Raw genomic sequence first — 16,126 nt, 5'->3', positions numbered from 1 at the left:
ATGGCCCCAGGTTGCCAGCCAACTGCTTATTTTGATTCTTAATTATGTTTAGGCATAGAGTTAAGTTGGTAGAAATTGGGTTCCTGAACAGGCCACTTTGTATAATGTAGATTGCAGTGAGTAAAGATAATCCAGGAATGTGATTTCACATTGAACATGTATGGGTTTAAGTAAAACACTGGTAGCTCAAACACATTAAGAAATGTTCACTCCCTGCCAGGATGATTATGATTAAGTCCAAGAACAAAGAGTTTGATATCAAAATGAATTTATTCCTGGCTCTTAGGTACCCTTTCAATAGGTCCTTCAGTCCTTCAGTCCCCCAAGTAGCATTCCATTGATGGAAGATATTATAATTTAGGCACTCTTAAAATCATGAAGCAATTAGGAATAATCTATTAAGATCTGGGAATTCAGAGTTTCTCTTACCCTGAATGTTCATATTATGTCCATTCTATTCTCTCTGTCTCTTGCTTCAAAACTCAATGACTAAGAGTTCCCTGGTGGTCTCATGGTTAGGATTTGGTATTTTCACTGCCGTGGCCAGGGCTCATTGCCTAGTCTGGAAACTGAGATCCTGTAGGTCAAGTGGCGTAAGAAAAAAAAAAGTACAAAACCCAGTGATTAGTAGGAAGGAAAAAAAAAAAGAGAGATGGTGAGTAATCTGGTGTGCAGACAATTCACCTTGGTCAGCTGAGATTTTACTCTACTGAAACAAATCCTTCAACACTGAAGTCAGGTTGTTAATCCTCTCCCCTCTTTAACACTTGCATTGTTCTTTGTTTTCTTTGCTTACCAAAATTGGGTTTCTCAGTAAGTCAAAGCAAAGTCAAAGCAGAGTCTTTCTATGGGCACTAAATTACTAGGCCACTGTCTAACCAACTCAATCACTTTAACAGCCTTATCGATTGCTGGTCAGTGCACAATCTATAAGCTCTAGGTGGGAGGTATTTATATTGAAGATGGTCCAAATGACCAATTAGTTGTAATGCTATCTAGTTCCATGGCTACTTATAGCCATAGTAATAGCCCTATCCAGTCACCATCTACCCAAGACTGCCTTAATGATGCTTCTGTCACGGTAATTCCCTCAAGGAGGCATCATTTTATCTTTTGTATTTTTCCATTATCCCAAAACACAATAACCTTAGTTCTTTGTCATTACCATTGGTCAATACTTATTGAATATCCATAGTTTCCATAGCTCTTTCTCTGCTGTTTGAACTTTGGACCTTTGCTGTCATAGGTCAAACTCCTTACTTGTCAATGCTTATAATATGTGTTGAGAGGCCTTTTTTCTCCCTCTCTTTCTTCCTTAAGTAGAAAGAAGAAAAGGGAGGTTCATAGCAAACGTAGCAAGTAAATATTTATCCTAGATTCTTTGGGTTTTATTTTTAATCTTATTCAGGTATTCAAACAATTGATTTATTTGTCCTTTAATTAAATATCTTATCCTTTCAGATCTTTTGTTACTTAATATATGTGATCATGTACATACATTGTGCTGTCATACTTAACCATTAAATTTTATGATAGCAACATAATGAGTGAAAAAAACAAGGAAACAGAGCTGTTTCTTTCATCCCCAATTTCTTAAATAAAGGAAAATATATAGAGATTAAAAAAAGATGGTACTGAAATATATCAAAGTCAGTAGTGGCCCTCTCAGGGTAGTAAGATTTACAGATAATTTGATATTCTTATCTGTTGTAATCCATGTTTAAATTTTTTTCTGCGATCAGCATTATTACTCTTATACCAATAAAATCAGAACTTTTGAATAGGATATAGATCATGCTATGAAGAATGTCTCTAATCTCATTTTGTCCTTGAAGACAATCGATATTCTAAGTGTATCTTTCCAGAGATATTTTAGAAATACATTTATAATCTGAAAAAAACATTCTTTAAAAAATAAGCTATGCAACTCTTATCATATCAAGGCTAAAGTGATTTTTTATTTTTTTGGCTGCACCCAGAGCAGCTTGCAGGCTCTTAGTTCCCTGACCTGGGGTTGAATCCAGGCCATAGGAGTGAAAGCTCAGAATTCGAGCCATTAAGCCACCAGGGAGCTCCATGAAGTGAATGTTAATCAAACTTCACTGATAAAATATGGTCAAATCAAAGTGTATGTGTTGCAGAGGACTTTATGAATTACGATAGTAATCTTGCATGTTCCCATATCTTTCATGAGAGATTCTTACAGAAGTATTAGAAAAATCAATACTTAAGTTCTATTGGAAGGAAAAATTGTTGTTGTTGTTCAGTTGCTAAGTTGTGTCTGACTCTTCGCAACCCAATGGACTGCAGCACGCCAGTCTTCCCTGTTCGTCACTATCTCCCAGAGTTTGCTCAAGCTCACTGAGTTTGATGGCATCACCAACTGGAATCAATGATGCCATCCAACCATCTCATCCTCTGTTGTTCTCTTCTCCTTCTGCCCTCAATCCTCCCAGCATCAGGGTCTTTGGCAGTGAGTTGGCTCTTCTCGTTAGGTGGCCAAAATATTGGAGCTTCAGCTTCAGTATCAGTCCTTCCAACGAATGTTCAAGGTTGATTTTCTTTAGGGTTGACTGCTTTGATCTCCTTGCAGTCCAAGGGGCTCACAACATTCTTCACCAGCACCACAATTCAAAATCATCAATTCTTCAGCGCTCAGCCTTCTTTATGGTCCAGTTCTCCCATTGGTATATGACTACTGGAAAAACCATAGCTCTGACTATTATGGACCTTTGTCGGCAAAGTGTTGTCTCTGCTTTTTAATATGCTATCTAGGTTGTCATAGCTTTTCTTCTAAGGAGGAAGCATCTTTTACTCTCATGGCTGCAGTCGCTGTCCACGGTGATTTTGGAACCCAGGAAAATAAAATCTGCCACTGTTTCCATTTTTCCCCATCAATTTGCCCTGAAAAATCAATCTTTAGTTCTATTAGATGGAAAGATACTAATTCCTTTAATGAATAAATGTTTTCAAAAATGTTTGCCCAAGAGCACTTATAGAAAGAGGAGAATAGCTGTATACTCAGTGAAATAAAGGAAAACGAAAACCAGTTTATTCCCACATTTATTTCTCTTCATTTTTAAAAGTTTTCTGAGAAATGCCAAAAATGCTTTAGATATCATCAGTTCAGTTCAGTCTCTCAGTCATGTCCGACTCTTTGCGACCCCATGAATCACAGCACGCCAGGCCTCACTGTCCATCACCAACTCCCGGAGTTCACTCAGACTCATGTCCATCAAGTCGATGATGCCATCCAGCTGTCTCATCCTCTGTCGTCCCCTTCTCCTCCTGCCTCAATCCCTCCCAGCATCAGGGTCTTTTTCAATGAGTCAACTCTTCACATGAGGTGAACAAAGTATTGGAGTTTCAGCTTCAACATCAGTCCTTCCAATGAACACCCAGGACTGATCTCCTTCAGAATGAACTGGTTGGACCTCCTTGCAGTCCAGGGGACTCTCAAGAGTCTTCTCCAACACCACAGTTCAAAAGCATCAATTCTTTGGCGCTCAGCCTTCTTCACAGTCCAACTCTCACATCCATACATGACCACTGGAAAAACCATAGCCTTGACTAGACAGACCTTTGTTGGCAAAGCAATATCTCTGCTTTTCAATATGCTATCTAGGTTGGTCATAACTTTCCTTCCAAGGAGCAAGCGTCTTTCAGTTTCATGGCTGCGATCACCATCTGCAGTGATTTTTGGAGCCCAAAAAAATAAAGTCTGACACTGTTTCCACTGTTTCCCCATCTCTTTCCCATGAAGTGATGGGACCAGATGCCATGATCTTCGTTTTCTGAATGTTGAGCTTTAAGCTGATTTTTTCACTCTGCTCTTTCACTTTCATCAGGAGGCTTTTTAGTTCCTCTTCACGTTCTGCCATAAGGGTGGTATCATTTGCATATATGAGGTTATTGAGATTTCTCCCGGCAGTCTTGACTCTAACTTGTGCTTCTTCCAGCCCAGCGTTTCTCATGATGTACTCTGCATGTAAGTTAAATAAGCAGGGTGACAATATACAGCCTTGAGGTACTCCTTTTCCTATTTGGAACCAGTCTGTTGTTCCATGTCCAGTTCTAGCTGTTGCTTCCTGACCTGCATATAGGTTTCTCAAAAGGCAGGTCAGATGGTCTGGTATTCCCATTTCTTTCAGAATTTTCCACAGTTTATTGTGATCCACACAGTCAAAGGCTTTGGCGTAGTCAATAAAGCAGAAATAGATGTTTTTGGGGAACTCTCTTGCTTTTTCCATGATCCAGTGGTTGTTAGCAATATGATCTCTGGTTCCTCTGCCTTTTCGAAAACCAGCTTGAACATCTGGAAGTTCACGGCTCATGTATTTCTAAAGCCTGGCTTAGAGAATTTTGAGCATTACTTTACTAGCGTGTGAGATGAGTGCAATTGTGTGGTAGTTTGAACATTCTGTGGTATTGCCTTTCTTTGGGATTGGAAAAAAAACTGACCTTTTCCAGTCCTGTGGCCACTGCTGAGTTTTCCAAATTTGCTGGCATATTGAGCACAGCACTTTCACAGCATCATCTTTCAGGATTTGAAATAGCTCAACTGGAATTCCATCACTTCTTCTAGCTTTGTTTGTAGTAATGCTTTCTAAGGCCCACTTGACTTCACATTCCAGGATGTCTGGCTCTAGGTGAGGGATCACACCATCGTGATTATCTTGGTTGTGCAGATCTTTTTTGTACAGTTCTTCTGTGTATTCTTGCCACCTCTTCTTAATATCTTCTGCTTCTGTTAGGTCCATACCATCTCTGTCCTTTATCGAGCCCATCTTTGCATGAAATATTCCCTTGGTATCTCTAATTTTCTTGAAGAGATCTCTAGTCTTTCCCATTCTATTGTTTTCCTCTATTTCTTTGCATTGATCGTTGAGGAAGGCTTTCTTATCTCTCCTTGCTATTCTTTGGAACTCTGCATTCAGATGCTTATATCTTTCCTTTTCTCCTTTGCTTTTCGCTTCTCTTCTTCTCATAGCTATTTGTAAGGCCTCCCCAGACAGCCATTTTGCTTTTTTGCATTTCCTTTCCATGGGGATGGTCTTGATCCCTGTCTCCTGTACAGTGTCACGAACCTCATTCCATAGTTCATCAGGCACTCTATCAGATCGAGTCCCTTAAATCTTTTTCTCACTTCCACTGTATAATCATAAGGGATTTGATTTAGGTCATATCTGAATGGTCTAGTGATTTTCCCTACCTTCAATTTAAGTCTGAATTTGGCAATAAGATATCATACTTAACTATAAAAACATACAGTGATTTCTGAGCAGAGAAAGGATTTGTCTCCTTGCTTAAAGACCTGTTTATGAGTTAGGTATAAATCATGTCCATTAAAATCGGATTTTAGAAATGTATTTTGCTCTTTATTATTGCCATTTTCAAGCCTAATCAAAAGTATAACCGCCATCTACCTATGACCTAGCTTCAAAGTTAGATTTTACTGTTCTTAAAATCAGTCACATGTTTCAGAACACTAAAAGTTCACAGATCTCTTTGTCCTGCTTCACAGCTTCATGTTTTTCTCACCTCCTAACTTTCGGAGACTTTTTTCTCTTCTTTTTTTGGCCACATTGTGCAGCTTGCAGGGCCTTAGTTCCCTACCCATGCAGTAGAAGCTGGAGTCCTAACCACTGCTCTACCAAGGGATTCCCTGGAGAATTTTTTCTATTGATAAATTTGGCTTTGTGGCTCCAGTTTCTTCTCAAATGATCTAACAAATATCCATTCTAAAGTAATGTATATGAAACAGAATCATACTTGGGGTATAGTGACCCATAGTAAACTGGCTTAAGCCCATTTCCACCAGAGAAGCAGCTCAAGACGCAGACAGACCTTGTTTTTTAATTAGGGGAAAACCAAGGCTAGAACATAGACCTTTGTAAAAAGAACCTTCTATGTTAGTGTTCTAGTATTGCTAAGATCTGAAATCTAGGGGATTCGATGCTCAATGGATGAATGTAGACACAAAACCGTAACACTTGTATGAAGATATAAAGTGCTGAAAATATTTTTCCTGTTTCCTTTCCATCTTTTTAAAAAATCTTAATTGTGCCCTGTACTGCAATTGTTAAAAGTTTTGTTTATTGCAAAAAAAAAAAATTCCTCATAAAATTTTGTCTTAACTGAATATTTAGAGTAGGCCCAAAAGGTAGTATAAAATATGACTTCATCTCTCATTCATCATGTGTGGACTGCCATTATGATACTACAGTCAGACTTGAAATTATTAGGATTTTTTTACCCAGATATAGTTGGGCTGCCAACTTGGTAAGCCTCTTAATTATGCAAATAATTATGGTTGCTGAACTAACACTTTCCAGACCCAACCTAGTGGGGTCTCCTACCTCTCCTCTTTCAGATTACCATGGTTTTTCATTTGGGAATAATCTTGGATTCCTTTCTCTCCCCAGCTATCACATCCAGTCAGCTGCCAAATTTCTCATGCGCTCATTTCTTTTTATTTACATTGTCATTGTCTAATCTAGACCCTTCTTAACCTAACCTAAAATTCCATGGATGGAAGAGCCTGGTAGGCTACAGCCCATGGGGTTGCAAAGAGTCGGACATGACTGAGCGAATTTCCTTTTCTTTCTTTAACCTAACCACTAGTGTTCATGTTTCCAATCCATGCACAATATAAGGCAGATTAGTCTTCCAATAAAATGGCTCAGCTCATCCCTCTCTTTTGCAAAGTTTTTTGCCTTCCCACTTGTACTAAATTAAATATAAGCATTCCCTCCTCTCCCTTAATGCTGGTGTCCCAAGACCCCTACAGTATAGTCCTAACTCCTTATTCTCACCTGATATTTCACTTTTCTACCTGCCAGTATCCTATATTTCAAACACAGTAAATCCTCCCTGTCTTCTAAACATTCTTTGTGCTTTCCTGCTTTGCCTCTTTGCTCATGTTTCCCACATGCTCAGGCTGGGCTATGAGAATAATCTCCATAGAATTCAGTAATTCAGTTCCTCTCCTAGACTTCAGGAGGATTGGCTCACTGTTAACACTCATTAATTTACTTCCCTTAAGAGAGAACAGAAATCATGTGGCTTAGTTTTTACAGTATAAGAACATGTCTACAGAGATCTCAAGTAAAACTAGCCCCTGTCATTTGACAGTTGAAAATTGCTTATTATCTCTAACTTTGTCATGGACAGTTACTATTAGTTAAAAATGGATTTCCACCTTTATCCTGTGTCAGCTAAGATAGTGATGAAGAAAATCCAGAATGTATCTTTCTCTAAAATCAAATTTCTTTTTCAGCATGTTTTTTATTTTGATGAAATCTTTGATGAGGCGTGCACTAATCAAGATATTTACATGAAGACTACTCACCCACTCATTCAGCATATTTTCAATGGGTACGATAGAAATTATTTTCTCCTCTTGCCTTTTATTTTCTTTTTTCCGTAAATCATATTTCTTTGTAAACATTACTTATGCTTTTCTATTATTTTGAATTAAGTATGAAATTGTGTTTTGACCTAATGAATTTAAGTTAGACTCTTCTGGAAAATTCCATGTCTCTCCTTACGGGATTCACAGAACATTTAGAAATAGTCAGAATTTTCATTTACATTGATGACATTGATTCTCTGTGCTTAGTGGAAAAATATAAGCTGCCAACAATATTATTTTATCAAAGTCCTTAGAATAAAAAGATGTATGTGGTTGTAATTAGTTTGAACTTTTGCTAATAGGAATTATGTATTCTAGCTATAGTTTCATTAACTTTTTTTCAAGTAGGATAGATAGGTGACTATCACTCACTTTTCATAGATGTATTTTTAAATTTAAAAATAATTATTCACACTTAGTAAACATTAAATGGGACAGAGTAGGTACTTAGTGGGGCTCTGTTATATATTTAAAATGTATAGTAGTCAGGTATGGGTAGAAAATGTTGGGTAGTTGATTTCAGGGTACTTTTACTTTCATTTTTTAAAATAACTTTTATAACTTAAAAATTGAAGTATAATTTACATACATCAAGATGCACAGATCTTAAGAAGTATGTAGATTTGATGAGTTTTGATGTATCCAAGTAACCAATATTTGGAATAAGATACAGAACGTTTCCACCACCCCAGAAAGTTCTCCTACCTTCATCTCCAGGTCTTATATAACCACTGACTTGCTTTCTGTCACAGTAGATTAGTTTTGCCTATTCTAAAATGTCATAGAAATAGGATTGTTATAAATCTTATGCCTGGCTTCTTTTGCTTCACATAATGTTTTTTTATATTAGTACATGTTGCATGTAACTAGTTCTATTGCTGAGTAATATTTCCTTCTATAAATATTCCAGCTTTTTAAAATCCATTCTTTTGATGGACATTTGGGTTCTTTCCAATTTTGGAGTATTATGAATAAAACTGTATGAACATTTTTATCCAAGTCTTTTTATGGATATCTCTTAATTTATCTTGAATAAAAATCTGTAAATGGAATTACCAGGTCATTGGATAGGTCTATAAGAAAGTGTCAAATTTCCTTGCTCTATTTTATATTCCCAACAGCAATATATGGGAATTGAAGTTCTGTACCCTCACCGTATTTGATATGGTCGATCTTTTTTATTCTATCCAGTTTAATGGGTATGGAACTGTATCTCGTTGTGTGTTGTGTTTTTTTTAATAAATTTACATTCCCCAGGATCTAATACTGAGCATCATTTCATGTGCTAATTTGGCCACTCAGATATCTTCATTTGCCTGTTTTTTATTGTCTTTTTATTGTGGTTGTATGGAAGTTTGTATTTTTATGAACAGGTTAAAGTGAACTTTCTTTCTGGTTCAGTTTCTTATGTACCAAATTTAAGAAGTGCATTTTGAGAGAGCAGGTTTCTAAAATAAGTCAACACTTAAATGTTAAGACATTATCAATAAAGAATAAGAGAGTTGCAAGTTAGGTGAAATTATTAGGTTAAGTTCTGTAAAGTGTAGTAAGAGCTTTCTTCATTTTTTTTTTTTGACTTGAAGTTCATCACAGAAATGTTCAGAAGATAAGATAGATGATGTTCTTTATTATTCTTATTCTGTTAGATCTTCTTCAATGTGTTTACATTTTTCTCCTGTAATTCTTTTCCCAACTGTGACTCTGCCAGTGTATTCAAGTGCCCACACTGTTGGGAGCCATGATTTAAAAGACAAGGAGTAACCAACCAGTCTCTGCTTCTAAACAGCTTACATTTTAATTTGCTCCCATGTCTTGATTCTCACACTTCTATGATTACTTTGCTCTTGTCAAATCACTGTTTTTTTGGTTTCTGTCTGGCTTCATGTCCTTTCTGTGTATTCATCTCTTGGTCCACCTCCAGCCTCCCCTTCCCCTGTGTCCATACATATTAATAGAATATTTTTCTTGCTACTTTTGTCATCAATCCACAGGATGCCTGTATAAGAGTCTAGCTACTTACTGCATAACATTATGTTCACTGTTTAGTACTACATAGTACTAGGACTACATAGTACATAGGATCCCATAGTACTCAGGTAATCTTGGCCTCATCTCCTCCTAAAATACACTGTGGCTGGCAGGTTGGTCTCCCAACTTTTCTGTCCACCTCTTATTTTACAGTTTTTCACACCCATCCAGCTCGTGTACACACACATATCCACATGCAGGAACAGTGACTTCCACTTAGAATCATAGGACATCAGGGCTCTAAGGGGTCTTGAAAATCAAGTAGCCCAGTAATTTATTGATGAAAGTGAAAACCAAGGCCATAAGAGGTCTTTTGTGAATCCTCCTTCAAATATTTTGCTTCTGTTGATTTTGCCTGTGTTTAAACTTCCTTAATATTCTTATAAGTGATCACCACCATATTGTATGATCTTCTGTTATTTATTATATTTAGTTTTCTATTACTTCTTTCACTGAACTTATCTTTAAGGATTAACACAATTTTTTTTTCCCCCTCAAGGATCCTCTAAAGCACCTAATATCAGGTCTTTGTTTCCATATCTTCTAGAGTTATCTTATGGTCGTACCAGTTCCATGAAAAATTTCTATAAAAAAAAACTTAAATACTGCTTTGAGAATTCTTTTCCTCCTCCTATATTTTTATAATGTAAAGCCCTCTTAAAGGACTGTATATTCTATAGTTGAATTTTATGGAGGATTCTTTTTCCACCTGGCTTTTGTCATTTAAAAATCTGTGTTAGCAGTTCTCTTAAAATTTAACAGTAAATACAGATGATTCTTCCCCCAGAGGCAATGCCACTTGCTTTTCATATGGACAGACAGGTGCTGGAAAGACCTATACCATGATAGGAACTCATCAGAACCCAGGACTGTACGCTCTGGCTGCCAGAGACATCTTCAGACAACTGGAAGTGTCCCAGCCAAGAAGGCATCTTTTTGTGTGGATCAGCTTCTATGAAATCTACTGTGGACAGCTTTATGACCTTCTAAATAGAAGAAAAAGGTACTGGGTATGAGTGGGAAACTGTAAGTCTGTTCTTTATTCTTTTAAGCCAGAGTCCCACTGAAGCTTCAATACTTTGGCCACCTGATGCAAAGAGCCAACTCATTGGAAAGACCCTGGTGCTGGGAAAGACTGAAGCCAAAAAGAGAAGGGGGTGGCAGAGGATGAGGTGGTTAGATAGCATCATCGACTCAATGGACATGAATTTGAGCAAACTTTGGGAGATAATGGAGGACAGAGGAGCCTGGAGTGCTACAGTCCATGGGGTCACAAAGAGTCTGACACGACTTAGTGACTGAACAACAATAACAACCCACTGAATTGTGGGATTTAATGAGAGGCTTTGGTATACCAGTGCCCTTTTATGAATGAGGGTCTCCTGAATCAGAGGCATATTTTTTAAAACTCTTAATTCAGCTACAGAAAAATGTAAATTAGCCTTCCAGTAGTATTTTTAAGTGATCAATATCCTAATGTTCATCAAAAGACTATGTCTCTTTCATTGTGGTCTTTGAAAAGGTCATAATTTCAGGAAGTCAGGAAACCAACATATACTTAAATCCCTTCCTATTCTTTTGATCTATTATTATACTGGAAGAACTATAAATAATGTTTTCCCACTTCCTCTTGTTTTTTCTCAGTAATCTTAGGGTAAACTTAATGATAGTTTTCTGATACCAATAAAAATAAAATATTTTCTTCACAGTAGACTTTTATAAGGCTTAAACTATTCCCTTTACAACATAACACAGTACTTTAGAAATGTATTCTTTCAAAAACAGATTTTAAATCCCTCTTGTATTCTTCTGGCATAAAGTTTTGCTTAGGTTGAAACATGATTTTAACTGAGTAGGAGGCAACAAAGTTGTGAAGGTATCAACTGATGGGGAGAACAGGGAGGAGAGAAGGGCTAGGGGAAGTGGAGGGATAGAAGGTTGCCGTGATAGAATTAACCAGTCCTGAGACCTGTTGGGAGCAGCCACACCAGGTGGAGAGGAGAGAGCTGAGGCAGAGCATGGTGGAAGTCTGGGAAAACCAAATCAAATGATAGACACTATCCTCCTGTAAAGGTATCCAAGCCCCATAGAGTTGTCTAAAAGATCGTGCAAGCTTCATGTGCTCCAGGACAACACTGGAATGGGAAGGAGGGGTGGAGGAGCAGCTCCAGTTCATGGAGAGCGTGATAGGTAGACTCCCATCACAGAGGGGCACTAGTGTAGTATAACTGGAGAGGTCACAGAAGTGGGCTTAGGCAGACCACCATTCTGTGGACTATTTCAACTGAAGAAAGGACCTTCAGTATGCCACAGTTCAGAGAACGTACTGGAGTTGAGGGTTCAGTCATGACACAACTGCCAAATAAGGAAGGGTTCTACTTTGGGGTTACTTTCAGGAAGAGATGCTTTTTTCTGTTCTCTGTGTTGGTTTTGAAGCTTCAAGTTAGCTTCACCACAGCTTCTCTTTCTAGCTTAATACCCTTATTTGGAGCCTTTTCCAGTCAAAATGGCCACTTCCTTTAAAGAATAGTTGCTATAAGAATAAAAGCATCTGTTGTGCCATGCTGTATGTGTGTGTGGTTTGTTTGTGAATACAATTCTTTAATGATATTTTTGTGAGTACAGTTCTTTATGTATTATTGCCCTGTATTTCTGCCTTTTTTGATGATAGCTACAGGAATGGGGATATGCTGACTTCTGGGTAAAAGCTTCTCTGGAGCTCTGTAGAGAAAACTCACTCTGAAAATGTCTTCAGCTGGGAGATGTTAGGGTTTTGGGGTTTTTTTTTAATGTCTTTGGTCAATTGGCTTATATCTCTTTTTTTCCTACTTTCTGAGACTTCTGAAATGTCCTGCTTCAATGATAGCACCCTGTCTTACTTATTTAGAGCTGTTATAACTTATCCTGTTGTTTCTTTTTTTTTTTTTAATTTTTATTTTTACTTTATTTTACTTGACAATACTGTATTGGTTTTCCCATACATTGACATGAATCCACCACAGGTGTACATGCATTCCCAAACATGAACCTCCCTCCTACCTCCCTCCCCATAACATCTCTCTGGGTCATCCCCATGCACCAGCCCCAAGCATGCTGTGTCCTGCGTCAGACATAGACTGGCGATTCAATTCTTACATGATAGTATACATGTTAGAATGCCATTCTCCCAAATCATCCCACCCTCTCCCTCTCCCTCTGAGTCCAAAAGTCCGTTATACACATCTGTGTCTTTTTTCCTGTCTTGCATACAGGGTCGTCATTGCCATCTTCCTAAATTCCATATATATGTGTTAGTATACTGTATTGGTGTTTTTCTTTCTGGCTTACTTCACTCTGTATAATCGGCTCCAGTTTCATCCATCTCATCAGAACTGATTCAAATGTATTCTTTTTAATGGCTGAGTAATACTCCATTGTGTATATGTACCACAGCTTTCTTATCCATTCATCTGCTGATGGACATCTAGGTTGTTTCCATGTCTTGGCTATTATAAACAGTGCTGTGATGAACATTGGGGTACATGTGTCTCTTTCAATTCTGGTTTCCTCGGTGTGTATGCCCAGCAGTGGGATTGCTGGGTCATAAGGTGGTTCTATTTGCAATTTTTTAAGGAATCTCCACACTGTTCTCCAAAGTGGCTGAACTAGTTTGCATTCCCACCAACTGTGTAGGAGGGTTCCCTTTTCTCCACACCCTCTCCAGCATTTATTGCTTGCAGATTTTTAGATCGCAGACATTCTGACTGGTGTGAAGTGGTACCTCATTGTGGTTTTGATTTGCATTTCTCTAATAATGAATGATGTTGAGCATCTTTTCATGTGTTTGTTAGCCATCCATATGTCTTCTTTGGAGAAATGTCTATTTAGTTCTTTGGCCCATTTTTTGATTGGGTCGTTTATTTTTCTGGAATTGAGCTGCATAAGTTGCTTGTATATTTTTGAGATTAGTTGTTTGTCAGTTGCTTCATTTGCTATTATTTTCTCCCATTCAGAAGGCTGTCTTTTCACCTTGCTTATATTTTCCTTTGTTGTGCAGAAGCTTTTAATTTTAATTAGATCCCATTTGTTTATTTTTGCTTTTATTTCCAGTATTCTGGGAGGTGGATCATAGAGGATCCTGCTGTGATGTATGTCAGAGAGTGTTTTGCCTATGTTCTCCTCTAGGAGTTTTATAGTTTCTGGTCTTACATTTAGATCTTTAATCCATTTTGAGCTTATTTTTGTGTGCGGTGTTAGAAAGTGATCTAGATTCATTCTTTTACAAGTGGTTGACCAGTTTTCCCAGCACCACTTGTTAAAGAGATTGTCTTTACTCCATTATATATTCTTGCCTCTTTTGTCAAAGATAAGGTGTCCATATGTGTGTGGATTTATCTCTGGGCTTTCTGTTTTGTTCCATTGATCTGTCTTTGTGCCAGTACCCTACTGTCTTGATGACTGTGGCTTTGTAGTAGAGCCTGAAGTCAGGCAAGTTGATTCCTCCAGTTCCATTCTTCTTTCTCAAGATTGCTTTGGCTATTCGAGGTTTTTTGTATTTCCATACAAATCTTGAAATTATTTGTTCTAGTTCTGTGAAAAATACTGCTGGTACCTTGATAGGGATTGCATTGAATTTGTAAATTGCTTTGGGTAGTATACTCATTTTCACTATATTGATTCTTCCGATCCATGAACGTGGTATATTTCTCCATCTATTAGTGTCCTCTTTGATTTCTTTCATCAGTGTTTTATAGTTTTCTATATATAGGTCTTTAGTTTCTTTAGGTAGATATAGTCCTAAGTATTTTATTCTTTTCATTGCAATGGTGAATGGAATTGTTTCCTTAATTTCTTTTTCTACTTTCTCATTATTAGTGTATAGGAATGCAAGGGATTTCTGTGTGTTGGTTTTATATCCTGCTACTTTACTATATTCATTGATTAGCTCTAGTAATTTTCTGGTGGAGTCTTTAGGGTTTTCTATGTAGAGGATCATGTCATCTGCAAACCAGTGAAAGTTTTACTTCTTCTTTTCCAATTTGGATTCCTTTTATTTCTTTTTCTGCTCTGATTGCTGTGGCCAAAACTTCCAGAACTATGTTGAATAGTAGCGGTGAAAGTGGGCACCCTTGTCTTGTTCATGACTTTAGGGGAAATGCTTTCAATTTTTCACCATTGAGGATAATGTTTGCTGTGGGTTTGTCATATATAGCTTTTATTATGTTGAGGTATGTTCCTTCTATTCCTGCTGTCTGGAGAGTTTTTATCATAAATGGATGTTGAATTTTGTCAAAGGCCTTCTCTGCATCTGTTGAGATAATCATATGGCTTTTATTTTTCAATTTGTTAATGTGGTGAATTACATTGATTGATTTGCAGATATTGAAGAATCCTTGCATCCCTGGGATAAAGCCCACTTGGTCATGGTGTATGATATTTTTAATGTGTTGTTGGATTCTGATTGCTAGAATTTTGTTGAGGATTTTTACATCTATGTTCATCAGTGATATTGGCCTGTAGTTTTCTTTTTTTGTGGCATCTTTGTCAGGTTTTGGTATTAGGGTGATGGTGGCCTCATAGAATGAGTTTGGAAATTTACCTTCCTCTGCAATTTTCTGGAAGAGTTTGAGGAGGATAGGTGTTAGCTCTTCTCGAAATTTTTGGTAGAATTCAGCTGTGAAGCCGTCTGGACCTGGGCTTTTGTTTGCTAGAAGATTTCTGATTACAGTTTCAATTTCCGTGCTTGTGATGGGTCTGTTAAGATTTTCTATTTCTTCCTGGTTCAGTTTTGGAAAATTGTACTTTTCTAAGAATTTGTCCATTTCTTCCACATTGTCCATTTTATTGGCATATAACTGCTGATAGTAGTCTCTTATGATCCTTTGTATTTCTGTGTTGTCTGTTGTGATCTCTCCATTTTCATTTCTAGTTTTGTTGGTTTGATTTTTCTCTCTTTGTTTCTTGATGAGTCTGGCTAATGGTTTGTCAGTTTTATTTATCCTTTCAAAGAACCAGCTTTTGGCTTTGTTGATTTTTGCTATGGTCTCTTTTGTTTCCTTGGCATTTATTTCTGCCCTAATTTTTAAGATTTCTTTCCTCCTACTAACTCTGGGGTTCTCCAATTCTTCCTTTTCTAGTTGCTTTAGGTGTAGAGTTAGGTTAGTTATTTGACTTCTTTCGTTTCTTGAGGTATGCCTGAATTGCTGTGAACTTTCCTCTTAGCACTGCTTTTATAGTGTCCCACAGGTTTTGGGTTGTTGTGTTTTCATTTTCATTAGTTTCTATGCATATTTTGATTTCTTTTTTGATTTCTTCTGTGATTTGTTGGTTATTCAGAAGTGTGTTGTTCAACCTCCATATATTTGAATTTTTAGTAGTTTTTCTCCTGTAATTGAGATCTAATCTTAATGCATTATGGTCAGAAAAGATGCTTGGAATGATTTTGATTTTTTTGAATTCATCAAGTTTAGATTTATGGCCCAGGATGTGATCTATCCTGGAGAATGTTCCACGAGCACTTGAGAAAAAGGTGAAATTCATTGTTTTGGGGTGAAATGTCCTATAGATATCTATTAGGTCTAACTGGTCTAATGTATCATTTAAAGTTTGCATTTCTTTGTTGATTTTCTGTTTAGTTGATCTGTCCATAGGTGTGAGTGGGGTATTAAAGTCTCCCACTATTATTGTGTTATTGTTGATTTCCCC

At 37.3% G+C, this 16,126-nt stretch overlaps 1 protein-coding gene across 2 annotated transcripts in view; it reads left to right on the top strand.

The window, feature by feature from the left end:
* KIF24 (kinesin family member 24) overlaps positions 1 to 16,126 on the top strand; it is a 70,556-nt gene that overhangs the window by 25,982 nt on the left and 28,448 nt on the right. For both annotated transcript variants that reach the window (XM_013966141.2, XM_018052372.1), the window contains exons 5-6: positions 7,280 to 7,377; positions 10,230 to 10,445. In XM_013966141.2, coding sequence (XP_013821595.2) covers positions 7,280 to 7,377; positions 10,230 to 10,445 — 314 coding nt within the window. The remainder of the gene's footprint in view (positions 1 to 7,279; positions 7,378 to 10,229; positions 10,446 to 16,126) is intronic.

This window comes from Capra hircus, chromosome 8, assembly GCF_001704415.2.
Source record: "Capra hircus breed San Clemente chromosome 8, ASM170441v1, whole genome shotgun sequence".
NCBI lineage: Eukaryota > Metazoa > Chordata > Mammalia > Artiodactyla > Bovidae > Capra > Capra hircus.
The sequence above is the reverse complement of the archived record's forward strand: the minus strand, read 5'-3'. Positions and strand labels throughout refer to the sequence as shown.